The sequence below is a fragment of the Capsella rubella genome, unplaced genomic scaffold (genome assembly GCF_000375325.1).
Source record: "Capsella rubella cultivar Monte Gargano unplaced genomic scaffold, Caprub1_0 scaffold_2, whole genome shotgun sequence".
NCBI classification, from domain to species: domain Eukaryota; kingdom Viridiplantae; phylum Streptophyta; class Magnoliopsida; order Brassicales; family Brassicaceae; genus Capsella; species Capsella rubella.
This window is the reverse complement of record NW_006238922.1, coordinates 1,399,910-1,426,026: the sequence shown is the minus strand read 5'-3', so window position 1 is coordinate 1,426,026 and position 26,117 is coordinate 1,399,910. Positions and strand designations below refer to the sequence as shown.

Below are 26,117 nucleotides of genomic sequence, written 5' to 3'. Positions count from 1 at the left end.
TTTTTTTTTGTTTAATGAATATGGCTTTTAAACGGGAAATAGGTATTGAGAAAATTAATAATAAGTTTAATTCATAATTATATGATGGTACTAAAAAGGTTGTATTGTATTCCACCAAAAAAAAAAAGGTTGTATTGTATTTAATTTTATTTTTATTTTCCAAGATTTTAAGGCTTTTGTTGAGGTTTGTGGCTTTAACCTGATTTTTTTTTGCCTACAAAATCAGCACTCCAAGTCTACCTTAGAGGTTACTCAAGGCACCAAAGCTATAATCTGAATTGGCTCTAGTGGTGTGTGTGCCTTAGAGTCAACTCCTTTCCAAGCATCACTTTAATGCCTTAGTGAATTGTGATCATGAGTCTATGGCTTAACCAACTACTAACCGAGACGAGAGTGTTCTTCGCTTAACGTTTTTCTTGTTGATCATTCTTGTAATCTCTTCTCGAGTTTTGAAAGAGTTAGAGTCTGATTGTTACTGTAACTAGTACAGGTGAGAGTAAATTGCTTGAGAGAATTTAAGCCTAGACGTAGCGCTTTCACACTATGTGAGCTCAAACTCGTTTACATCAACTTCTTCGGTTCTTCCTCTGTTTTTGCTCTGTTTTGCTTCTGTTTCCGAGTGACTAAGTGAATACGCTTTACTTCATTTGATGTGTATAATTGAGTGGACGTGACAACAAGGAAGGTTTTGACTTTAAAAGTTTTGTTGATCGATTTTTCCACAGTGACAGTAGAAATCTCAAAAAATGGTGTTTCGACACAATGTTCAGTTCCTAGAGAAAACCAACTGAGAACATGCGAAATTGTAACCTTTCCATACTCGTTTATTCGACTTCCCACGAGAGAAGCCACAAAACATATAACCAAAAAATAATATACTCATGGTTCTAGACTTCCAGTATGATCCATGCATAGCAACAATGTTGAATCACAGACATTGTTGATGGAAACAGAACCATGAAAGAACAAGTCTCTGCAGTTACCTGTAACAAAACCAAAAAACATAGTTAGTCTTCTAACATGAGATATAGCAAAACCAGAGTACTTTCTGATCGAACCAAGTTATTGGTGGCTTAAACAGTGAACTTTGTCACCTCAACTGGCTTCAAGAAGCTAAAGTCTGGCAATTGAAATATGGAGAGGTTCAGGTACAGGTCTCGGATGGTTGCGAACTTGTGATTATGTATTTCACTTTTTATGTTCCCAATTATATTATGAGAAAACCTCCATTAATACTTGATTTGTAATCTACGAGCGTGGGGAACACCATGAATAATTGAATATTACTAGTTGATTTTTATCGTTTCAGTTAATTCACTTGAAAGTTTATTTTTATTGGTCAATAGATTTTTCTCGTGTGGACAAAACATAACATGTGGCGTTCAAGAAAAAGAAACTTTCATGCATGATATCATTGTCCCACAAATTGCTACCGTTACATTCGAGAGATGTGATAGAAACAAAACTTGTGTATCTTGTGTTCGACAATATTGTAAAATGAAATCATAAATGAAAAAAAAAAAACCATTCAAAGGAAGAAGCTGTTACACCAACTCATGAGTTCTCACATTCTCGACCAACCAAATTAAACCACTTTTTTCTCTTGTCAAGATTGGATTCTTCGAACAATCCTAACACCAATCTCGTTCCGCGAGAACTTCAAGTATCGTCCGACAACAACATTATCAATAGAGTATTGAGATCATATGACGTCAAAGGGAGATTTATTTTCATACAAAATCGAAGAGGAGTACTATCTCAAAGGTTCATGTGGAACTAGAGACTCACTAGTTGTTAGATCCTCACGTAGCATAGACCACACATGTCTGTTGGTGCATCCCATAACCATACTTCCCATTTATGTAATGGTGCTACCACGTCGACCGGTTCTAATGTTAGAACAGTTGAGGTGACCTCCAACAACACAAGAATGGATATATCGTTTTTTATAAGCCGGATGCAAGCTTTGATAAATGTGATCTTTGCATTACACAACGACAACATTATGGTCTGCGACTTGAACATCTCACTGATGAATCCGGCGTTTTGTGGTTGATAAACAAAACCGGTTCAGCTTAACCGAATCAAAATAGACTTTATCCGAGTTAACTATATTAGGCCAGTGTAAATTCTCTTTGGTACGTAGTGTCTCCGGCGTAAGCTTTTCTGAGTTACTAAGCTAATATAGAGTATTTTACAACTCTCTTGTAATCTTGAGCTTTTAATTCGTTTCAGGACCAAAAAAACCAGTTTAACAATGAAATTTGATTTCTTGGATTTTAATTAAAGAACCGATTGTGAGACTTTGATCTTTGTTGAGAAGAGTGTCCCAAGTGTTTTAATCCAAGAACTTATTTGCGTATGACTTATGAGTAACACAAATCTATAGTTCATCTCTCTTTTTGGAGAAAATATAGTTGGCAGACACACAAAAAAAAAAAATTGCATAGAATTTGGTATTAAACAACATATAACTTATTTTGATCATTATATTCGAATGCACGAGTTGTGCATTCTGAATACAGATTTAAAAATCATACAAAAGAAAGAAATAGAGAGCTTTCTTAACCTCTAAATGACCATACGAATGAAAGAGCAAAAACATGATGATATGATTATACACATCTATAGTGAAATAAATTTAACCAAAGAAACCAAAACTTTTTGCTTTTTTGGTCTCAACATGGTAACTTGAAACCCATGTAACGACCAGAGACATAGTCATTCCAAACATCAAGAGCTCCGTAGCTTGTCATCAACACAATGCTCAATGCCATGACGATACCAACCGAGAACACGATGATCGAAGCCCTTCCATACTCAGTTATAACCTTTTGAACCACTTTTAGTCCTACGAGTGAGGCTACAAAACATATAACAGCGAATATGCTCGCGGTTCCAGTATGTTCCATGCCTAGTAACAAGTATTGAATCGCAGACATTGTTGATGAAAACAGAACCATGAAAGAACATGTTGCTGCAGTTACCTATAACAACAAGAACAGAGTAATTTTAACTTGAGGTCTAAGAAAAGAACAGAGTATTTTCGTATCGAGTCAAGAGCTTAATTACCTCGGGAGCTATACCGACTTGTAGAAGAAGAGGACTAATGAGCATTCCACCTCCAATACCGAAAACACCACCCAAAACTCCAGCTAATAGAGCCATTACAGGAAACATACACTTGTTCGATTGTGCTCCATCGTTTGGTCTCAAATCTTCTACATCCTGCAAGCACAAAAGATTGTTTTCGGACATTCATCAATTTCTCTGTCTTTTCAAGAACTAATCAGTGTAGTAGTTTATGTGAAATCTAACCTTTGCACATGCTGATGACTGTTGGCTTTGAACATTGTCACTGAAGCAAATCCAAAGAGTGAAGAAGAGAGTAAGTGGTATTTGAGTCGATGAAAGGAGCCAGTAAGTGATTCCACATGGCTCTATCGATATGATTCCCTGAAAATGTTAAATATAAACTGTTAAATAGACTAATCATATTACATCATCATGTAAAAACTTCAGTCGGTTATTTTTGGTTTATACACAAACATGTTTGATATAGTTTTGGTTCAATGCAAATATGCAATAGAATCAATCGGTTTATAAAACAAATTGCGGTTTTGTTTTGGTTTAAACAGTATACTAATTTTGATCTGGTTTAGTTTTTTTTTTGGCTTGAGAAGATGAAGTCGAATCTTAAGGAAATTGACAGAAATATCTTAACGGTTCAAAAGAGATTGTTTGTATCTAGATCTTGAAAAGTGATTCTACCCTACCCCATAATATTAAATAAAGTAGAAATGAAAAAAAAATAATTAAAATTAAAATTTTTTATTTTGTAGATATATATTTTGTAACCTAGAATTTGCTGAGAAAAATAATATAATGTACTTTTTTTTTCAAAAGAGCTAGAAATAAAAGAAAAATAGTAGCCCAAAGCATCTTTGAAAGGGTAAAAGGAATCTAAAAAAGTGCAAAATCTTAGATCGTTGTAAGAAAAAGACACGAAGTCTTTGTTTGTATGTTTTGTAGCTTTCACTTACGACCGATCTCTAAAAAAAAACCAAACCATTATTGACGATGACCTGTCTTTCACGTGAATAAGTTCGCTATCGTTTTTATATGAATTTAAAAAAAGTTCCCTATCGTTTTCCAAACGCATCGTCGCCACGTGATGATGATACGATACCGCAAATTGAAGAAAGAAAGAAAAGAAAACATAAATAAAATGTCATGAAGGTAAGGTAGCTGAGATCGAACGATTTAAAAACGTGTTTCATTTACTCCTCATGAGACTTAGATCGTAATTAACTTCACCTAATTACGTTTTCATAAACGTGTTTTTGACGTATTAGTATAATCTTGAATAGAAAATTGTTAGTTACAAAATCATTATATATGAAATTATTATTCTTTTATTTCCTTAATGGTAAGAAAATTGTTTTCAAGAAACAATTTTAGAAGTTTTCCTTTAATGGTAATAAATTCTTTACAAGAAACAGTTTTAGAAAGTTTTTCCTTTTATTAGTGTAAACAAAAAAGATCCAACACAAAAAGAAAAAATAATATCTCTTTAACAGAAACTAAACAATTTCATGTAAATTGAGATAATCATGAAGACGAAATAATTTTGAGTAAAGTTTTAAGCCTTTTTGGCTTTTTCTTTCCTTAAAAAATATATGTTTTGTTGTCTCTAGTCTATATTGTCAATTCCAAATTTTTAAACATAAAAGCAGATCTTAAAAAAAGACATAAATGCAATACCAATAACTACTAATAATTGAAAAATTAAATGAAAAGTTTGAATTACCTCGCCATATTTGTTTCCACGAAGAAGATAAACCGCAAAGTAAGATAACCAAATAATCACCAAAACTCCAAGCTTCATCCATGGAAACCTCTTTGGTCTCTCATAATCCAATAGTGGCAACTTCAAACTCTCAACCTTCTCCTCCTCCTTATCCTCTTCTTGACTCGATTCTCTAATCTTTGCCATCTCTGACTCCAACCTCCAATAATAAACTCCATTTCCAAAAGTCTTCAACGTGGACCACGCAAGAAACACGGCAAAGAGAATAGTAATCAACCAGTTGGGAAACACAAGATTACATATCACTCCAATACTAACACCAAGAAGCATACATGGCTCCAACAAAAGAGCCAAATCGAAGTCGATTAGTGTTTTGCCACCAGATTTAGGGTTTCTAAGGAATAGATTGCATCCCACGTTAGCTATAGATCCACCAGTGACCATAAAAGCTGAGAAGCTTGAAGCTGTTTTCAGATCTAGACCTGCCACTATTGTCATTATCGGAACGTATAAGCCTCCACCGCCTATTCCACCGGCGCTTGAGATGGATGAAGCGAGGAAAGAGAGGAAAGCTGCTATGATTGTTGATGTTGTGAACTCGATTCTTGGTTGGTTGAATTTTTCTGTGAAATCTAGGTATGAGCTTGTTTGGTTTAGGAAATTATCAACAGGGGATAGAATTGAAGGTTCTTGTTCTGCGGTTGATGGAGTTAAGAACATCAAGAAGGTGATGAAGAAGGAGAGAATCATAGGGACGAAATTGTTTCTCATTTTTTATAAATGGGGTTTTTGGTTAATTTTCTGAAAGTTTTTGGGGTTTTTAAGGAGATTTTTGGGATTTGTATGTGTGTGTGTGTGTGAGTTTCACTCTCTCTATATCTTTATATAGAAGTATTGGGAGAGACGAGAGAGATGTTTGCATTTGTTAAGTAGAAAGTGGAAGAAAATTAAAAATAGAAATAGAAAGATAAAAAAAGACATAAATCAAGTCTTGGCAAGTGGTGAGAAAATGACATATACACATATATTCCAAGTGGAATTTTAAGAAATATGTGTGGATTTATAAATCTTATGTTATTCAAATATAAATTTTAAAAAGTTTTACGAAATCTAAGTGTTATTAAACTAATGATTTCAAAATTCACCTTAAAATACACTCTTGTTGAAAACAATTTGTGTATTTGATTTATGATAATTTTGAAGGATTTGGGTGTTTTGTAGATTTCTTTAGTTAAAAATACAGAAATCCAAATCGCATGGTTTTAGATGAGATTTGATAAGATTTTACAAAAATCATATAAACTTCCCTAAAATCATCAAAATTATTTAAAAACTCAAATCACTTTAAACTCTACTTTGAATACACCCCACATAGAGATTTTGTGGTCATTATGTTACTTGTTCCCACCACTATTCTTATATTTTTTTTGTTCGCAACAAATGTAAAAGTAATGTATTCAAACCATAAGAATTTGGGAGGGTGGCTTTGTTTTTCATAGGATTCACTGATTTAAAAAGTGAGAGATATTTCTCTTTTTTTGTTCAATTTTTGTCAAAAATAATTATAGTTTTGACAAATAAATAATTTCGTTAATTTTGAAGATAAAGCGAAAATCTATAATGTTTTGAAATAGGGTCTTAAATAAACATAATAAATTATTACATCCTAGTAACAATGTAACCCTAGGTTTTATTTGGTTGCATTTAGTTTGAGTTTATTTGGTTGAATTTTTGTAATGTTAAAGATCCATAACCGAAACCATATCGTTAAAATATATACTCAGTTTTTAATAGTTTTTGAATGATATATTCTTGATTGAAATTAGCATCTATTTATATAATGGGAGAGTTCTCTCTCCCTCTAAAGCTGTCCACATCAGCATTTTTTTTATTAAGCCCAACAAATAATCTAAACCCAGATTATTGTTTTTATTTGTCAAGCCCAACAAATAATCTAAACCCATATTATTTCATAGCTTTCTTTTTATTGTTTTTTGCATGTTAGTTTGTAATTTAAGCTCCAACACTTTTATATCTAAATTGGATTTATTTTTTATAACATCAAAAGGAACACATTGTTTAGTCCAATATAATATAAACCCAAAAAAGTTAATAGGTTTAGGTTGTCTCTCACTTACGTTCTTTCTTCTACGGATTTATGTCGTTTCCACTTCAGCTTATCATAATTTAGAAACTCAGTCCCTTTCTGATTTAATAATCGCTCATGAGATTTTTGTTTTTCAAATCTCCACGCCTAAGGTACTTAAATGCACAAGTTAATTCGAACATATATTAACAAATTCTAAACTCCATTTCATTGCTTCTTATCCCCAACTAAGTTTCGGTGATTTTACATTTATTTTGATAATATAGGAGTTCAGTCCGAAAAGGTTTAGCATATCCTCTCCGCAACTTCCTGACTTCCTAACATTCATTTAGTGCATAATATGTTATTTATAATTAATAAAAATTAAAGATAAAGAAAAAAGAATTTTACATAATGTTAACATAGAATTTCTTTTCATGGTAATAAATAAAGAATTAAAAATAAAAATATGCAAAATAAATTAAATTTAAAATAGTAAAACAAATACTATGAGAATTTTATTAGTAATGATAGTATGATTCAAACTCTAAACAACAACAAACTTTGAAATAATCATACTTTGAAATTTTAAATGTGGTAATATGTTTATGCATGGTAGAATAACACAATTTTTTTGTAATTTTACTTTTAGAATTTTGAAAAGGAAAAATAAATTTAAAGTGAAACATAAGTTCTAAAAAAATATTACATATTTTTCTTTATTACTAAATTTTAACTAAAAACAAAGTATTACTAAACTTAATTTAAAATACTCTAAGACGAAAATATTTGAAAGGTCACACTTTATGCCGTGAAATTCTATTACAAATATAAAAATTATAAAAAAACATTATTATCCATATTTTAAAATAATAAATAAATTATCACATTATTCATGAGTTTTACAATAAAATATATAGAAAGTCATATGTAAGCCGTAAAGTGATATGTAATTTGTGTAGCATATCTCAAAAAGAAAGTTTATTTATTCTCAAGTAGACCTATAACTTTCTAACATAATAAAAAAGAAAAACAAGTTTGATATCCCATCATTTGAATCAAATGCTTTTAACCCAAAATGGACTATTATTAAGGAAGAAATTGTTAGGATATGTCTTAAAAATCAACTCACATTTCAATATATATTATATGAGAGTTAATAGAAGGTGGAAATAAACTAGATGTCGAGAGGTAACGAGTGCATCGTAGAAAATCACAAAAGAATTAGTAGTTAAAAGCGATTGAAAAAGATAATGTATATGCTAAATTTTGAAATATTTGAGATCTCATTTATTGTGTGAAATGAAGTGAGTATTTCTAAAACTCAAGACATATTACTAGCTTCAAAGTCGGACTTAACCGTTAGTTATAGAAGTGAGATAGGATAGACACATTCATGACTTGGTCGAGAGTTCTCTTTTACCACAATGCACTTTTTCCGATAGATAAAGCAAGTTCGCTAAATCTACTCTAGCGACATGATACTATATATGTATCTTTACACTTAATGATGTATATGAGGCTCGGTAAGTTCGTGTTATATATAGAACGGTGTTATATTTGTATCAACTTCTAATCGTAAATGATATCTACAATGAGGATCATGATCTAAATAAAGTTTATGCAAAATAACAAAAAATATAATTATTGGATCCTATCGAGTAAAATAAAATTTAAAAAGTAAGCAAACTATTTAAAATTTTGATCGACTCTTAAAACAAACACAAAGAAATTTGTATGCATTATATGACCTTGGCATGACATGTCATAAGTTCATGCTCAATTGCAAAACATTTTAACCAAAAAAAAGTACTATGCTATGGGTTAATATTTTAAAATTCGAGATTCTCTGTTGATAAGACTCAAGTTCATATAGATAAAAACGACCTAACAAACAGAGTACGCTCCAGCTTTAATAAATTATATTTTAGTCAAATTTAAAAATATGACAATAAGAAAATAGAAAAAACAATATAAAAGAGTAACAAATGGTTTATCGTCACACTTTCCTTTTAAACTAAAGCTTTTAATCTAACAATATTAATACATGTATCCAAACAAAACCAAAAACATTAATTGAAATACGAGTAATGCATATAACAATAGCGCCACACGAATGAATAACTAAAAGTATAAGATTATAATATCTAAATATGGAAAAAATCAGAATATAGCCAAACAAATACAACACAAAATATATATACAATCATTGATCTTAAAAAATAACACCATATAAAAAATAATTACGGAAAAAATCATAGCGAATAACCCCGCGCAACGCGCGGGTCTCCTCTCTAGTGAGCATAATGTTATTTCGGTTTTCTATGTATATATATTAACTTAATCCAATTTAAAACTATCAATTTATATGGTCGATTAAAAAAGATGAGGTGGTAGTTTTAGAAATTTTTAACAATATAAAAAATAGTAAATGATAAATAATGTAAACTAATCATTAAAAAAGATTCAATTTATAGTCGTATAATTTTTGTATAATTTATTTATTTTTTTATTTTTTTGGACAAATTTTTGTATAATTTATTTATATTATTTTTTAATTGTCTGAAAAAAAAATTTCTCCAAAAAAAGTTAAGTATAAACTTTCGATAAATTTCTTGCAGTATGCCTTGATTAGTTTGATATATCAAACCTAGAATAGTTTGATACAGTATACTCAGAATCCAAATGTGAAATTTTCTATCTTTTGGAATTCCCCAAGTTCCGACCACATGCGAAACATCCACATGCATGATAATTTGGTTGACTTTGAAAAAATATTTACAATGGTTAGTCGAACGGTGTCAAGAGGGATGAAACACTACTATCTAATGCATGTAACTTGTAAGCAGGTAATTGTCAAATCAATGTAATAATTTATAATGAAATTTTTATTTAATTTTTGTTTAATTGCATACTTATCTTGAAAGTCATGAGTTGGCATTAAAAAAACACTTATCTGTAATGTTTCGTATTATATATGTCGATCAACTTGGAGCACATATACGACCAATTGATCATTATAATACAAAGTTTCTATGTTTTTGTCTATGTGCATGTTTGTATCAATGTGGACCATGTGGTGTTATAATTTTTGTAATGTTTTTATTTTAAATAAATTATCCGAAATAATATATTTAATTTTCGTTTTATAGAAAAATAATATAATACTACAAAATTGTTTTTGTTAGAAAATATAATATAAACAGATAATATACTTTTCACAGTTTAGTGCAGCCGATTTTAACCTACACAGAAGAAATAAATAAAATAAATGATTCGTACTAACTACTAAACATCGCTCAAAGTTGGATTAGTATCTGATTTTTATGTTTGCCATCTAATTAGCACAATCTTCATATCATAAAGATCCTTATATCGTGCTTTAAATTCTCAATATTTTTTTTTTTCAATTTGTTTGTAACAGCCTCACTACTAATTGCAATTTAATAGTTTTGAAATTTCAACAAACTTTTATATATTTATTGATAACCGATACTAATGGTAGATTAACAACAACGTCAACGTGCATGGTATTGAACTAAATTTTAGGTCTATGGTTGGAATACATGATCAAGTGCTATAATTTTTTTTTATATGTAGTAATTGTTTTGAATATAAAACTATACACGCATTCCATATATGCATTAAAATTTAAAGTTATGAAAGTGAATCTAGGAAAATGAATATTCCAAATTGTACAAACTACACAAGATAACTTAATTTTAAACAATTTTTTTTTACAAGTTGTATTTGTGAAAATTTTATATATCAACCATATGGAGATCATAGGTATTTCGTGAAAACCTGAAAGTAGACTTAAAATGCTGTCGTATGTACATGTTAATTTTTCTATTTTAAAACAATCGTGATCAGTATATTTGCCTATTAATAAAAAGGGAAAAAATCATGTTCAGGTATGTTCTTTACATTATCTAGAACAACCTATTGTGTAATATTTTTTTCATGCTTTTTTATTTTATATTATTAACCAAAAGTGTTGTGTTTGCTTTACGGTTAACGTCGTAATCGAAATGTTTTTTGATATTACTTTTTGGCTTTTGGAAAGTCTTCCGAGTCATGCTTGTACTATGATCCAACTATGTATATATTCAGCTTAAACGCAATTATACAAACAATATGATTAGTATTGTCATCAATATTCCATTCTCATAACCAAAAGATTCAAACATAGGATAGTATTTGAGATCAGATCATTGGTATATAGATCGTTACGTTCGGTTCACGTGATGAATCAATTTATGTATATTTCTCATATTCAATATATATGAAATGATATTTCCAATTACTAGAAGATAATTAGTATTTCGACGAAAAAAAATAAAAATCCCACATCTGAAATTTCTACTCGTACTAACAAAAGATTCATATTATATATATTTAAACATGCATCACACTTTTGAACAGTTTTGTTGTTAACACATATTGTTTTTACATGCATATACCAAACTGGAGATTTTCAATAAACAATTTTCCCCGATAAATTATGTGTTTACACTAATCTGTATTCTCTACAAATCAGATTCATTTTTTATCGTTTACTAACTCAAGTATAAAAGGCATCCACATATATTTCTTGTTCTTAAAATAACTGAAAACAATGTAATAATATAAGGAGATAAAACCTTACTATGTTTTCTCTTAAGAGAGGGGTAAAATAGTTTTAGTGAAATAGTCAAAGATTCAATTTGAGTATTAGGAGAAGACAACTTCGCTCTTTAAATATTAAAGTCCACGCAATGTGGAATTAACACATATATTGAGCTGCCTATGACTATATAAATACTATAATGATGCACATCATTAGTTATATGTCTTAATTATAGGATTATACAATGAATTATGATTACTAACATGGTGTACAAGTCATTATGGGGCCAATTGTTATCTAGTTATTTAACGTAAGGAGACTCTTTCGATCATTAAGCACTTTGGAATAAATTTTTCAAATTTCGATAGGAAATTTTACTCTAAATTTAAACTAAAAATCACTCCTTTATGGTACAAATTATCACATATATACAAATTAATTCGGAAACGATAAAAACAGTACATAAATATTAAAATTTGTTGATTTCAACAATTATATCAACCAGTTACTTAGCCTAAAATAAAAATAAAAATACAATAATCAATCTTATTTTGAAGCATACCATAGTAATTAAAATCGGATTTAAACAGACGATGAGTAATTAATTTGGTAAACCAGATTCGGTTTTCTCCATTGGGAGGTTCTCACCGATGTTAGGCGTCGAAGTTTCTATCGATGTTTCCCTTTCGTTCGCTTGCTTTTTCTTCTTCTTAATGCAACAACAACAAAGAGAACACACACAAATCACCAAGATCATTACCACCGCAGCTATCACCGGTGCTATGATTCTTCGAAACACTTTACCTACATGCATAACCAAACTCTATATATGTTAAAGATACTATCAAATGAAACCTAATCGAATTCGATCAAATGCATTTCTGTATAATCAAAACTCTATATATGTTAAAGATACTATTCAAATGAAACCTAATCGAATTCGATCAAATGCCTTCCAAGGTACATAAATAGGAAACTTGTTAAGTATACATTTACTTTTATGTAAATTTCTGTATAATCAAAACTCTATACAATCTCACACAAATTTATATAAATAAGTATATTCATAGAAATGTGTAAGTACTGTGTAACATAATCTAACTTTGATAGATAGCTCCCATCGTTGACAAATAAAAAAGAATCAAAATGTTCTCGTCATACGAATATACACATTGTAAAATGTTTTAGGATTAGATAACATGCATTTAGATGCAATTGTAGACAAAATAAAATAAAATAAAGAGTATATCCCTTTTAACCATCCTAGACATAGCCAAATACCCTAATTGTATTATCATAGGATGCATGAGTTGTTTTTTATCCATCAATTACATGTGTGATGTGTAGGTTAATTTCAGTGTAAAGACATAAACATAGACGGCAAAAACAACCAAGCGCTAGTGTATAACTAATGAATCTAAATCTTTATTAGTTCTCACCTTTCAACTTAAATGAAAATGAATCGTCGGAACTAGGACTATCATATTCACGGTAAAGACGTTGTGGGGGAGGCGGTGGCGGAGGAGGAGGGGGTGGTGGCGCCAATAAAGTGGCTCTATATGTCAACATACAGTTGGTAGAGTAAACCAACGCAAAACGCTTTCCATAACAACAATCTTCAGTCTCGTTATATGCGGATTTCAAGCATCTATAGCAATCATACTGATCCAAATCGGGAGTGCATTGCACCAAACCATATAGATCATATGCTTCTCCAAGAAAACTCACTTGATAAGTCTCTTTCGCAAAATATGAAGAGCTCGAGTAGGCTTCTCGTATCAACCCATCTATATGGTTTTCCACAGTGTTGATAAAATAAGATTGATATATCATGGTATCGTAAGTCGTCCATGTGACAAATGGCCCTTGATCAAGAATTGAGAATATTTGACGGTTGGAGTATCTGAGGAAGCATTCTTCATACCATATGATTGCTTCTTTTTGGACAGGACACCATATAAAAACATTTTTGGATGCTCTTGAGATGCATGTCTCACATGTTGAGGACGAGATATCTCCGCGACATAGATAGGTCCCGTACACTGTTGTGGTTGGGGAAGAACCCGAGGTGTAGCTGTAAAATCCTTTGTTGGATGATTGTGATTGAAGAACGGATACTAGAGAATCTAGATTGGATTTGTACAGACTGTTTGACGTGTAGTTGCCTGATGTGTAACAATAGCTGAGGAGATAAGTTGGTTGTGCTTTTAGGGTTTTGATGAGAAGGATGAATAAGACAAGAAAGAAGATGGACTTTGATTGGTGAAGGGGGTGAGACACCATCTTTGAAGTAACGTTGTTACGGTCATCAACTTTGATCGAACTATTTACTATTTGAATTGACTCTTCTTAAATACACTCATTTGGTTAGCGTATTTTCATCGGCTAAAAAAATTAGAAATACCTATATAGTACAGTTTTTTTCTCTCTTGGTCAACTTTGGGCAGGTTGTCCGATTTGACTTTTTGGATTATGAATTTAATAATGTAAATGAGAACGAGGTTGCAAACTTAAAAAAATTAAAAAATTATCTTAGCAATCAGATATTATGTGATTACTAAAAATTTTCAATTTAGCATAAGATATATTTATTTTTTCCTTTTTTTCCTTTCAAATTTACTTATTTTTGGACAATATATAAATGAGTTTATCAATATAAATTTACCAATTGTTTTTATACCACCTATTTTATTCAGTTGGTGTGAAGAGAATAGTTCGATAATATCTTTGAAGTTAAACATAATAATTCATTATTAAGTTCTACGACGTGACAACATAAGCATATTTTTCGGAATATAACTTTTTCTTATAAATTAAGCACGTAAATTATGTAAAATTATGAGGTGGCGATAAGATTATATAAAACACTAATGTCGGCCGTCAACGAAAACAAAATACAAACAATAATGTCGATCGAATGATAGATAATGGTTAATTAAAAAACATACAGTATTGTACAGGTCATCATGGGGCGAATGTTACAACCAAATCAATACACATAAAAACAACAACCTTTGAATAGTTTTCTAATCATTAAAACAAAAATGTTATTAATAAGTTAATAAAGATAGAAATTTATGCAAATTATTATGGAAACATGCACATGATACACTTTTGATTCAAGTGAAATAAACCGGACATCTTTTGTCTTTAGTCCCACTCAACAACATTCCATCCCAACCAACCTCAACATAACAGTTTGCGTACATCTTATGGCTCTTACTATGCCATGTGTAAACCTTAAACCGTATCACGGACCTTATCTCCAAACGGAACACTATCTTACCTTGGTTCCTGTCTCGTTCCATCTCTAACCAACGGTCTTTATTTACGGCCATTGTTGGTCCACGTAAGGCTCCTTCGATCAAGCTCGTGTTCTTCGGGTCTTGGTAAAACGGGTTAGTGAGTTTAGTCGAGCCGACCCGTTTCTCTTTGTAGTAAACGGATCCTTGCATGGAGTCGTAGTAAACGCGGACGTTTTGGTTCGGGTTATGAGCTGTTATCTTGAAGCTTATATGTGAGGTCTCGAACCCGTTGGATTGACTCAAACCCGAGATGGAGAACCCGCTGATATGGATACGTGGTCGGTGTGGTCGTAGACTGATCCATAAGATGAAAGTGACAATGCCTACACATAGTAGAAGAGATAAGAAAATGCCACATATGAGTTTAGAGACTCTTGTTGTGAGGCTTTCTTTGACCCGATGAACGATGTCGCTGGCCGAGCGGTGACGAGATATGGGACGGGTTGGTGGGTTGGCTCTGACCGGTAAGGAGTCGACCTTGTTGTGCATTTTGTGTTAGATTTAATGTTGGTGGGTCATGGGAAGTAAAATGAAGTGGATGTGTTGTGAAGTTTATGTAGTTATATTTTAAATAGTGGTACTTAAGTAAGAAGAAAGCAAAAGATACCTTGGAAAGTATTTTAGGTATTACACTTCGTGAAGAAAAGAATTGACAACTATATATGGATCAAAATCTTTAACTAAGTATCTACCCAAAATGTTAGTAGAAGATAGAGGAAACCTAAATATTACTATATGTATCTAGATGCTTATTTTGCAAAGATTTAAATTAGTACTAGTTTGGTATGTTTACATGTAATTTTATTCTCTAGAAACGATTAATTTATATTTTGGTTTTGGAGGATTTGAGGTTTCTTGTTAAAGGGACATTCTCCTGCAAAAAAAAGTACATATGGTAGATCAGTGATAAGAGTGCAAATTGTGATCGAATCATTACCTTAAGATACTACTTGTTTTGCTAACATGTGATGTGATGAAGCATTTGAGACCCAAAAAACATTTGAGACCCAAAAAACAAAATCAAGAACAATAATAGGAGGATCGCATAGAACCTTAAAGATGAGGGCTGATGAACTCCATCTAAGCTGAAAGTTTTCAACTGTCAAAGGCTGGTAATAAAAAATGTGATTGTCCTTGATGATATATGTGACAACTAAGCCATGAATCTCAAAAATCCTCTGTTTCCACCAAACAGAAGGTGAACTCTTTAATTATGGTCCTTTAACTTTTCTTGAAATTTCACTCATATGTTCCTTTGGCCTTTTCTTGAAATTTCACTGTGTCTAGAAGAGAAGGGCAAAACCAAGACATGCACCTAATCAGAATGCACCAAACAAGAACTATCTTTGCAACCCTTTAGGGAAGTCAGATAAGGTGATATGCATAACCTGAATGTTATTGATACCTGGTGATAAGGTTGATGATGCAATTGCAAAGATCAGTAGTATAGTGATTAAGATGCAATTGCAGAGAACATTTTCGTGGGAGCCACGGAAGACGTGAACCAACTCGTCAAATACACCACCAAACCCTAATCGTTCTTTCGACAAACCTACCTTACAATTTGAGGATGGTGTTGGCGTTTTCTGAAACCCTAAGATGACCATCATCTTCTTCCGTCTCCTTCCAGTTAGGTTTCTTCGAGTCTCCTCTTCTTAATATACTAATCTTTTCTCGTTTGATTCTAACTAGGTTAGAGTTAAGTTTATCGAGATGTCTCCTCAAATCTTCACTCGACAAACCCTTAAATTCAACCTATGTATTTTTATTTTTTTAATTATGAATAGGGATTATATTTTTGATGTAAGAAACAGAGATTATAATTTTCTTTAATGTCCAAATAATGAAATTTCTAGTATTATTTTTTTCTTCTTCTAATTTTAATGTGTGAGTGTGTGATCATAACTGGTTTATGGGATAGTTGAATTTGTTGTAATTTCTTGTTAGCCAAAAAGTTCTGTTCATTCTTTTAAAAAGGCCAAATTAGATAAATATATGGACTAGCTACCTTATTAGAAATTTTGAAAAAGCCCATAAGCCCAAAATTGAATCATTTTCCAATTTGTTTTGTTTTTTTTTCGAAAATCTTCTTCAAGCTATATTACAAAATAAGTCGAAGTCAAATAATATCAAACTGAGGAACTGCATAAAATATTTAGAGTAGTGATCTTAATTGAAAATTATCACAGAGAATTTGATATTAGCATGTTGCATAGTTACATATATATGAACAAAACTTAAATCTGAAAGAGGAATAAAAACATTTTTTTTATAAATCCTATTATTTCGCACGATAAGACTCAATTATTTTTATATTTTTTTTGGGCAAATGATTCAATTATTTAAGAAGATTAATTAATAACGTAAAATTACATTTTTTGGTTGGACCTTCGCCCAAAAAAAAGAAAAACTCATTTTCAGTGTTCTTATAAAACGACAAATACAAAAAAAAAAAAAAAAAAAAGAAGTCACAAAGAGTACTTTCTCCTCCCAATTCGCCGACGACTAAATCCAGAAATGGCGCCGCCGGTGACGAAGCGGTGGTGCTGTGTTTTGATTCTTATCTTTCTCTCCTTGTTCGTCCAATCTTCGACGGCCATTTATTGCGGTGCTGAAGATTGCTATGCTCTTCTCGGGTTTGTTCTTCAGCTTCCGATCTCCGTTTTCTAATTCAGATTCTGATTTTGTTTCGTTCTCTTAATCTGTTTCGCATTTTCGATTTTCAGTGTCGCTCAAGATGCGAATGCATCGGATATCAAGAGATCTTATTATAAGCTTTCTCTTCAACAGTAAGGATTTGTTTTAGACATTGTTTGATTTGTTTTTCGGCTTTGTTGTGATTTGATCTTGATTGTGTAATTTGCTAATTGTTGTTGTTGCTTTGATGAATTGATTTAGTCATCCAGATAAGAATCCGGATCCTGAATCGAAGAAGCTCTTTGTGAAAATCGCCACTGCTTACGAGGTACTTATCTTGTTTGATCCTGAATCTTGCTTAGTTCCATCACATTATACATCTGCTTATAGTTCTCAGGGATGATCTAGTTTTAGCTAATGGAGATAGAGATTTGGTTGGTGGAGTATGATTTTGTATATAGCTGAGAATAATGGAGTAAGAAAGTTCTCAACAGGGTTCTTTTTGATTGTTTGTCATCTTCTTTGCAGATTTTGAAAGATAACGAGACTAGGGCGCAGTATGATTATGCAATTGAACATCCTGAAGAGGTCAGTAGAAATTTTTTATTTGGCTATGTCAAAATGTCATTCTTATAATATGTGGGTTGCATAGGTAAAAGATCTTTGAAAATATTTCTGTACTCCTTTGTGTTTTCGTGATTAGGTGTTTTACAACACGGCTCAATACTACCGCGCAAAGTATGGACATAAGTCGGTAAGTTGTTATTGGATGTTTTTGATGACTATTCTCGCGGAAAATCATTGGCTCTTTTTTTAACTGATACAACTGCCTGATGTGTTTATAGGATCCCCGTGCTGTTCTCGTTGGTCTATTGGTGGTATTATCTGCATTTCAATATCTGAACAATGTGGCAAGGTATAATGAGGTATGTGTTAGAGACAGGGATTCTTTCACCTTGTATTGGTAGTCTAAGTCTCTGCTCCTTATCGTTTTTTTTTCTTATGCATGCCAAATCTATTCATTATATTTTAAGCACTAAGGATCACAAGTACTTATCTACATAACCCTGACTAAACAATCAAGATTTATTGGGGTATGCGCAACATATTATATCTATCATAGCATCTCATGAAACGTAGAATTTTTGAATATATGACCTCTTGAATGTGATTCATACACTTCTGTGCTTGCAATTATGAGAGAACTCTGTGTAGCTTGAACTCTTAAAGCGTATTGTTAGAAAACCATATAAGATACTGTCTTGTACTTTTACAAACTTGGGGCTTGTTTACTTAATGAAACCCTCTGTTTTGTTATGATGCAGGCTATAGCGACGGTTAAGCGTACTCCTGCTTACAAAAATAAGCTCAAGGCCTTAGAACTCGAACGCACGGGTGGAGTAACCAACAGGAAGAAGGGTTCAAAGCAGATCGACAAGTATGCTGTTCTATTTATTTAAATTGCCTTTATGAGCTGGGAATGGGGCATATAGCTGACTATATCATATGCACTTTTTGTTTTGGCAGAAAACTACAGGAAGAGCTGAGCAACGAACTTGACCTACAAATCAAAGGAGCTGAAAAACCGTCGGTCTGGGATCTTCTGGGTGTTAGATTCATTCTACTACCATACACTATCATCAAGGTTTCATGTTTTTTTAAATCGCTACATTTCACAGATTCCCATGTTTCCTTTCTCGAGATCACTGATTTACATTTATGTTGTCCTTGTAGCTGCTAGTATGGTATGGCAGCTGGGTATGGAGATATAAGGTGAAGAAAGCTCCTTATTCATGGGAAGATGCATCATACCTAACCCGAAGATCACTCAGTGTGCCTGCTGACGCATGGACTAACCTCGGTATCCTTCTTATTTGCTTCTGTTCTTTATTTCCCAAACCTGAACCGGCATATGGATAGATATGATTTTGTGTGTGATACAATATGATTAAAACGAGTTGTGCAAATTTGATAATTTTCAGATGAGTATAGGAAGGAAGATCTGGTACAGAAAAGGCTGTGGGAAAAGCAGAATCTTGAAAATTACTTTGCGGAAATGCGTAAAGAATCGAAGCGGAGAAGATAGATCATCATCACTTAACCAGGCAAAGGATACACAGGACAATTCAAGTTTCATAGACACTTTTTGTTACCATTATCACTCTACTTTAATGTTATAAGAGATCTGATCAATGAACCAGTTACAAGAAGAGACAGTAGTATAATTGTACCGCACCAGGAATCAAATATCAATTTGGCATATACAAGTTGAATCATGTCTGACAATGGACATGGTCCAGTTTTGACTCTCAATTTTGTTTAAACCAATTTTGCTCAGTAAATGTTTCAAATCTTATCTTCGTTTTGAGTTCTAAAGCGAAACATTAGTACTTCACGATCAGTCAAGAAACACAGTGAACCAAACAAGATCGTTACATTAGAAATGAAGGAAGCCGGAAACCCGTACCGAGTAGACATTAGTCAGATGATAACAACACAGATAATTTGTCCCAGTTATACAAAGTTGACATCAAAGGGACTGTTGGCAGAGTTGTTTATACATTGCTTTGCTTATACATCTTGGTGTCCAACACTTGCTTCCCGCACATTGCGCACACTCCTGCACAGCCATGAAGAGCCAATTCCATCAGTTATTGATTTACTCTTATTATAATTTCACTATCTAACCAGATATAAGGATTTGATTCAGTTAAACATCTGTATATACTATTTACCTTTGCTATAAGCACATGTGTGACAGTATTTACCATCTTGATGCACTTGCTGCTTGCAGATCATGCACTTCGTGGTACAGGTGCCATAAGGTGTCCATCTACACAGCAAACAAACATCAGAAGAAAAAATCAGAAGCAGCAACGAAAGATAACAACAAGAGCAACAAGTCTTAAACGGTGCTACAACACAAGAAAAATAGTACTAAACATTTACTGATGATTCTTAGAAGACCCTAGAGGAAACAAACCAATACTCAACTCATATAAACATTCCAAGGCTTACAAATTCACTGCTAAACTCATACGAAATTCTACATCTACGAATGATTCTTACAAGAACCTAGAGGAAACAAAACCAATACTCAACTCAGAAAAGACAATACAAACACCCCAAAGTGATAAATATCGCTGTTTCCATGAGAAGTTCTACATTTAGTCATTTACTATAATGATTCTTACAAGAACCTATAGGATACAAACCAATACCAAATCAAAAACAGAAAAACAGAAACACCACACAACTTACAAATTTATCGCTATTTCCATGAAAAGTTCAACAATCACAAATGATTCTTAGAAGAACCTAGAGGAAACAAAACCAACAATCAACTCATAAAAACACTACAAACATCCCCAAAACTTACGAATTCATTGCTATTTTCCATGAGAACTTCTACGTTATCTAAATGATCCATAAAAGAAACTACAGGAGACAAACAAATACATACCTAACAACTTAAACATCCCCAAATTCATACAAACTTATTGCTACTTCCATATTCAATTGAAGAACAAGAGTAAATTTGTAAGATGGAGAAACTTAAAGAGAAACACAAACCTATTCTTCTTGGAGAGAAGCTTGTTCTCATTGATCTTACGGCCACCACCTTCAGTTACATTACGAGCACCATCCTTCCACTTATCTGGAACAATCACTTTAGATAACTTCTTCTCACCTACAAAAGTTAAAACATTATCAACATCAAAAGGTTCATACTTTGAACTAAACTACAGATCCAAAAACTCATATTAGTGTGGTTTCGATCTAAGAAACCAAAATCGAATCAGAAATCGCAACCCAACACAATGATCGAACAAATTGAAACCGATTAAAGCATAGATTGATTCAAATAGAATATGAAATTCACTACGAATTAGCGAAGCTGGAGAGATCTGAAATGAGAAACAGATGAGATTTTTGATATTGCTTACACTTATCGCACACCATCGTCCTTCTTCCTGGGGAGATTGTTGAAGAAACCCTAAATCGAATCTAATCGATTCGAAGGAGTTAAGAAGTTTAAATTATTTCGTTTCTTTTCCTTTTTCTTGTAAGTCGGTGAACGCGTTTGATTAAAACGCGCGACTAAAGATGCAATCGCGTTTTATTTCTTTTGACGGATATTTTTGATAAATCCAGTGTAAAAAAAAAAAGAGATCGTGGCCTGAGAGATTCGAACTCTCGCGGGGAAACCCCATGTACTTAGCAGGCACACGCCTTAACCACTCGGCCAAAGCCACTTTTTTGAAATCCAGTGTAAGTTTCAGAACAGAAAGTTCCAAAAAAAATTATGGGAAAACGATACGTGTCCTCGTTAACTTTCATATAGCATCACAACCACACAGATTTTTAATCTCGATCTTAGTCCATCTAAAATGAAAGTTAAATTTCAGTTTCCACCCATTTATAAAGTTCGAAACTTCAGGCCCCATATCACAACTTCAATCCTCATATTAAAACTTATAATACAAAATTCTTAGTTTATCGTTGGTTTATAACATCAATCTGATACAAAACCAAAAGAAACCGAATTGAAAACCCAATTCGAATATCCCCAAACCCAAAATAAATTCCCACTCAAAAATTCCCTAATTAAGTTCTTAAGAACCCTAATTTCAATTTCTTATTTTAGGGATCTTGTGATTTTTGGGGTTATTGAGATAGTTAATCGGGTTAATCGAGTTAGTTTATCGGTAGATCTGGTTTATTTTTTGTTATTTGGTTAATGATGAATTTAGAATAGTAAACCAATGATAAACCAAGAATTTTGTATTATGGATTTCGATATGGGGACTGAAGTTGCGATATAGGGCATGAGGTTTCGAACTTTAAAATGGGTGGAAATTGAGGTTTAACTTCTTTCTAAAGATATTATTAACCTCATAAAATCCGATTCGTGCTTTTTATTTTGACAATTTATGAGTCCGATATAGTTTGTATATATTTTTCAATTTTGTAGATAAAAAATGGAATTTCAAATTGAGATACAATTTTCGTTAAAATTTTGAATACACTCATAAAATTTTATGATAATTTGAATTCACCATAGACGACCAACAAAATTTGCTTAAGACATTTTGTAAAATAATGAAATTTGTAACATTATGAAAAAGTTATGAAAGAGTCATTTGTTTCTTCTATTTGTAAAGAAACACGTTGTTACATATACTGTATATTTCATTAAAATCCTCTTCAATTTTTTTCCAAATTTTATTTTCTAGTGATAGACACTGATAGTGGAAAAAGTGTTGACAACATCTACATAATTAGAAAACAAAAATAGTATTCCAGAGTGTAGATAAAAAGAATTAAATATAAAGTGATATGCATATTTATTTTTAAACGTTACCGTTTGTGAATGATTGTGGAAACACCAATCATCACCTAAAATACAGTTTCACAATTTATTTCAATGATATATGAGCTTATTCGACTATCGTGATTATATACCATTCAAAGCAAGTATGGAATAATAATATAAAGCACTGAATGGTTGAGAAGAAGTACACTTTATTTCGATGATAGAAATTAAAGTCGAAGTCATGTAGAATCTAGGATTGACAACCTTCTTTGACAAAGACACAAACTGAAATTGAAACAACTCTATTTAAGAATATTAGCACCAAAGTGTAGCATTTTGTTTTGTTTCTTTCACGTACATGTAGTATTATTGAAAACATGGAAATGTGTAGCATTTTATCTAATGATGATGAAAATGTTTCTTCGATCAAACCGAAGGAGATGAACTAGCTAGGATTATGTAATGAAGATATTCACAGTAGAAAAGAGTTATTCAACTCATACGAGATGAGTTCAAACGAAATAACTCCTCATGTCAACAAAACCTAATCACTACGAATACACGGGTGTTAACGTACGTTATTTTTAAGCTTAGGTCAATCACCGACTCAAGAAATATTACGTATATATGAGTTACTTAATCTACGTACGGAATTATAAATTTAAATGATCAAGAAGTAAGACACATAATTTTTTTATATTAGACGATAGTAAGTAGAAATTACAACCATCTATGACACATACAGAAACAAACTGGAAACAACTTATTCAAATACTAGCACCAAAGTGTAGCATTTTTTTTTTTTGTCACATACACTGACAATTATTGAAAACAAGTAGAAACTAAAGACTCTCTGCAACATGGATGGGATTACTTCATGGATGTGCTTGTTTAGGCAGTCTCGGCTTTAGTGGTAGAGCCCTTGGTGCAGAAAGAAGAACATGCCGTTGCGCATTTTTCCACCGCTCCATTCACAATTTCACTTGCATCTTTTCACCAAAACAATAATAAACTAGATTAGCACTCTCTCATATATGTTTCCAAGATATATAATACTGAGCTTGATGGTTTGTTTTACCAGAGTTTTGGAGAGCATTCATGGCACCACACACAGATGATGTACATCCCAACTTGCAGTATTCATTGACAGCATCACCTTGGGTTAAATATCCAACAACAAAAAAAAAAAATTGGTAAGAACAGACATAATAAATAATGATAAAATAAAATCAAATAAAATAAAACTAATACCTGAGGTTTGGAGAGTGTCATGAGTAAATCCGTTAGGACACTTCCCGTCAACGATTTTGCATCCACTGAGTGATGCACAGAATGGTCGGGAGCCTCCTGTAAAACGGCAAGTATTATAGATATTTCTAGCAGACGTCGATGGGCAGCAGCTCTTTGCTTCAACTTGAATTTGTGCCATGACCAAACTCATTATGAGCACACTTAGAATCACAGTTTTGCCTTCCATCTTTTGATTGATAACTTGTTTGTTGACACTAGAGAAAACCCTAATGTTTAAGCTTGTGTTGATGAAATGGTGATGAAACTAGATGTGTTTATATACTAGTTGTTCTAAAAATTTGCACCACAGACTTCATTTCACACCTTTCTCTCATGCTCTATAGGCTGGCTGGACCACCCTATCACAATGGCTACCACAAACCATTTATCCTTCAGGCAATCTGCTCGAAAATTGCAATTTGTGTTTGGGAAAATCAAAATGTATCCATGAAAGTTACTTTCATTTGTTAAGAGGGAAACTAACGTTATGATCCGAATGATTAAATATGAACATATAGGGGTTCAGTCATGTCTTAACAAATGAAACTATGTAAGATCATCTTATATGACCTTAATCCATCGAAGGTCTTAGCATGCAGAGGCATTTTGTTTCTGTTCAGAGGAGGGGACCAAATAGTTTTATTATCACAACGTGTTTTTGTGTTTCCTCTCTCTATAAACCAACTCTCTTGTGCCTGTGGTAGCTTTGAGGTTCAAATTTTGTTGCCACCAAATAGATGTGTATTTTCTATTAAGAATAATCTTACTATTAGAAGGGAAAGTTCATGTGTGTTTTGTATTATAATATTTCTCCCAACTCTTTTTTTTTCTTTAATAGGAGGAATTTGGGTAACGAAATTGTTTTTTTTTTTAATTCTAGTATTTGATAATGTAAAAAAAAAAGAAAATAATTCTAGTGATGTGGAAATATTTATTGTCTAAATAATATTACATTTACAAATTTTCTAAAAAACACTTAGTTCAATCTAATATAATTAAATTAAGTATCTAAATAATCATGTTTATTCTATAAATTATACACATGATCATGAACTGAAAGTATTTATCAGGTTCAAAGTGTTGGACTTCAAAAGATCCTGAATTGAGTATGAAAAAACAATATATATGGTCAGATATTCATAATAGATTTATTACCGTTTCATAATCAAAGCCAAAAAAAAGGACATGGACAAGATATTTTGACGTAGAAAAATCCTTCTAACAAAAAAGAATATACACTGTTCCAAAAAATACATGAACATATCACAAGTTTTAATTAAGTTAAGCTGATGAACTTGAGTAATATTGTCTCTGACTTCGTAGCCACCACATCGGCGGCACTCCGAACATTTTCATATATTTTCTTGGAGTCTTCATGTATTCATCTGTCGATCTCTTAACACTTATAGAATTATTATATAAACTGCAAACAAGTCGGCACCACAAACTTCATTCTCGACACATTTATCTCATGCTCTCTGCAGAGTCTGTCCACACTGGCTGGACCACCGATCTCAACCTCATGAATCACTGGCTGGACCACCGTTTAAGGTGTCACTGGCTGGACCACCATAGCTAGGAGACGAACTCAGTTGATAGCTCTAATGAAAAACCAGGTCCAAGAAGCCCTAAAGTTGCTTAATACGTATTTTACTAAAATTAGAGATATAAATGATGTGTTTGACCGAATAAATTGCAAACTTCATAAAATTGATTTCAATCAATTACCATATACTAATATACAAAAGAACCAAACACCATAAACGATATCGTTGAAAACAAAAAAAATCATTTGTAAACACCTAAAGAGTTTTCCTTAACTTCTCTCTCTTAAACAAACTTTTGTTCTAACTTCTTAGTTTTCGTTATTAGACTATGTTTGAATCGAGATTTATGTGTATTAGAGATAACAATATCTCCACCCATTTGCCTTCAATAACAATATCTCGGGTCTTCCCTAATCTTTCCAGATTTGACTCTATAAACGTCTACTCTTTTTCATGGGCTTAAGTTCCTGAATCGATCTAAAAACTTTGTTATGATGATCTTGGTTCATGATGGGC

At 32.2% G+C, this 26,117-nt stretch overlaps 6 protein-coding genes and 1 non-coding gene across 7 annotated transcripts; 1 reads left to right on the top strand and 6 right to left on the bottom strand.

Moving 5' to 3' along the window:
• Positions 1-2,452: 2,452 nt before the first annotated feature.
• On the bottom strand, positions 2,453-5,618 carry LOC17894044 (sulfite exporter TauE/SafE family protein 2). The gene is made up of 4 exons (XM_006300406.2): positions 4,811-5,618; positions 3,319-3,456; positions 3,073-3,228; positions 2,453-2,987 (listed from the first exon to the last, which is right to left on the bottom strand). Exons 1-4 carry the CDS (start codon positions 5,579-5,581, stop codon positions 2,679-2,681), a joined length of 1,374 nt encoding a protein of 457 aa, XP_006300468.1. The 5' UTR covers positions 5,582-5,618; the 3' UTR covers positions 2,453-2,678.
• Positions 5,619-11,980: 6,362 nt separating this feature from the next.
• Positions 11,981-13,788, bottom strand: LOC17895581 (cysteine-rich repeat secretory protein 1). The gene is made up of 2 exons (XM_006301526.2): positions 12,945-13,788; positions 11,981-12,309 (listed from the first exon to the last, which is right to left on the bottom strand). The coding sequence occupies exons 1-2, from the start codon at positions 13,786-13,788 to the stop codon at positions 12,107-12,109; spliced, it is 1,047 nt and encodes a 348-aa protein (XP_006301588.1). The 3' UTR covers positions 11,981-12,106.
• Positions 13,789-14,593: 805 nt separating this feature from the next.
• LOC17895054 (NDR1/HIN1-like protein 26) lies at positions 14,594-15,310 on the bottom strand. The gene has a single exon (XM_006300264.2). It carries the CDS (start codon positions 15,297-15,299, stop codon positions 14,625-14,627), a length of 675 nt encoding a protein of 224 aa, XP_006300326.1. The 5' UTR covers positions 15,300-15,310; the 3' UTR covers positions 14,594-14,624.
• Positions 15,311-17,268: 1,958 nt separating this feature from the next.
• On the top strand, positions 17,269-19,760 carry LOC17895783 (chaperone protein dnaJ 50). Its single transcript, XM_006302492.2, has 10 exons — positions 17,269-17,446; positions 17,537-17,599; positions 17,709-17,775; positions 17,976-18,035; positions 18,151-18,201; positions 18,293-18,373; positions 18,773-18,885; positions 18,975-19,092; positions 19,182-19,308; positions 19,430-19,760. The coding sequence occupies exons 1-10, from the start codon at positions 17,328-17,330 to the stop codon at positions 19,531-19,533; spliced, it is 903 nt and encodes a 300-aa protein (XP_006302554.2). The 5' UTR covers positions 17,269-17,327; the 3' UTR covers positions 19,534-19,760.
• A 102-nt stretch (positions 19,761-19,862) lies between these two features.
• On the bottom strand, positions 19,863-21,510 carry LOC17894289 (cysteine-rich PDZ-binding protein). The gene is made up of 4 exons (XM_006302985.2): positions 21,395-21,510; positions 21,021-21,138; positions 20,183-20,280; positions 19,863-20,067 (listed from the first exon to the last, which is right to left on the bottom strand). The coding sequence occupies exons 1-4, from the start codon at positions 21,408-21,410 to the stop codon at positions 20,003-20,005; spliced, it is 297 nt and encodes a 98-aa protein (XP_006303047.1). The 5' UTR covers positions 21,411-21,510; the 3' UTR covers positions 19,863-20,002.
• A 111-nt stretch (positions 21,511-21,621) lies between these two features.
• Positions 21,622-21,703, bottom strand: TRNAS-GCU. Its single transcript has one exon. It is a non-coding gene; the product is annotated as a tRNA-Ser (tRNA).
• A 1,749-nt stretch (positions 21,704-23,452) lies between these two features.
• Positions 23,453-24,287, bottom strand: LOC17894507 (thionin). The gene is made up of 3 exons (XM_006300509.2): positions 24,016-24,287; positions 23,843-23,920; positions 23,453-23,753 (listed from the first exon to the last, which is right to left on the bottom strand). The coding sequence occupies exons 1-3, from the start codon at positions 24,239-24,241 to the stop codon at positions 23,656-23,658; spliced, it is 402 nt and encodes a 133-aa protein (XP_006300571.1). The 5' UTR covers positions 24,242-24,287; the 3' UTR covers positions 23,453-23,655.
• Positions 24,288-26,117: the final 1,830 nt, after the last annotated feature.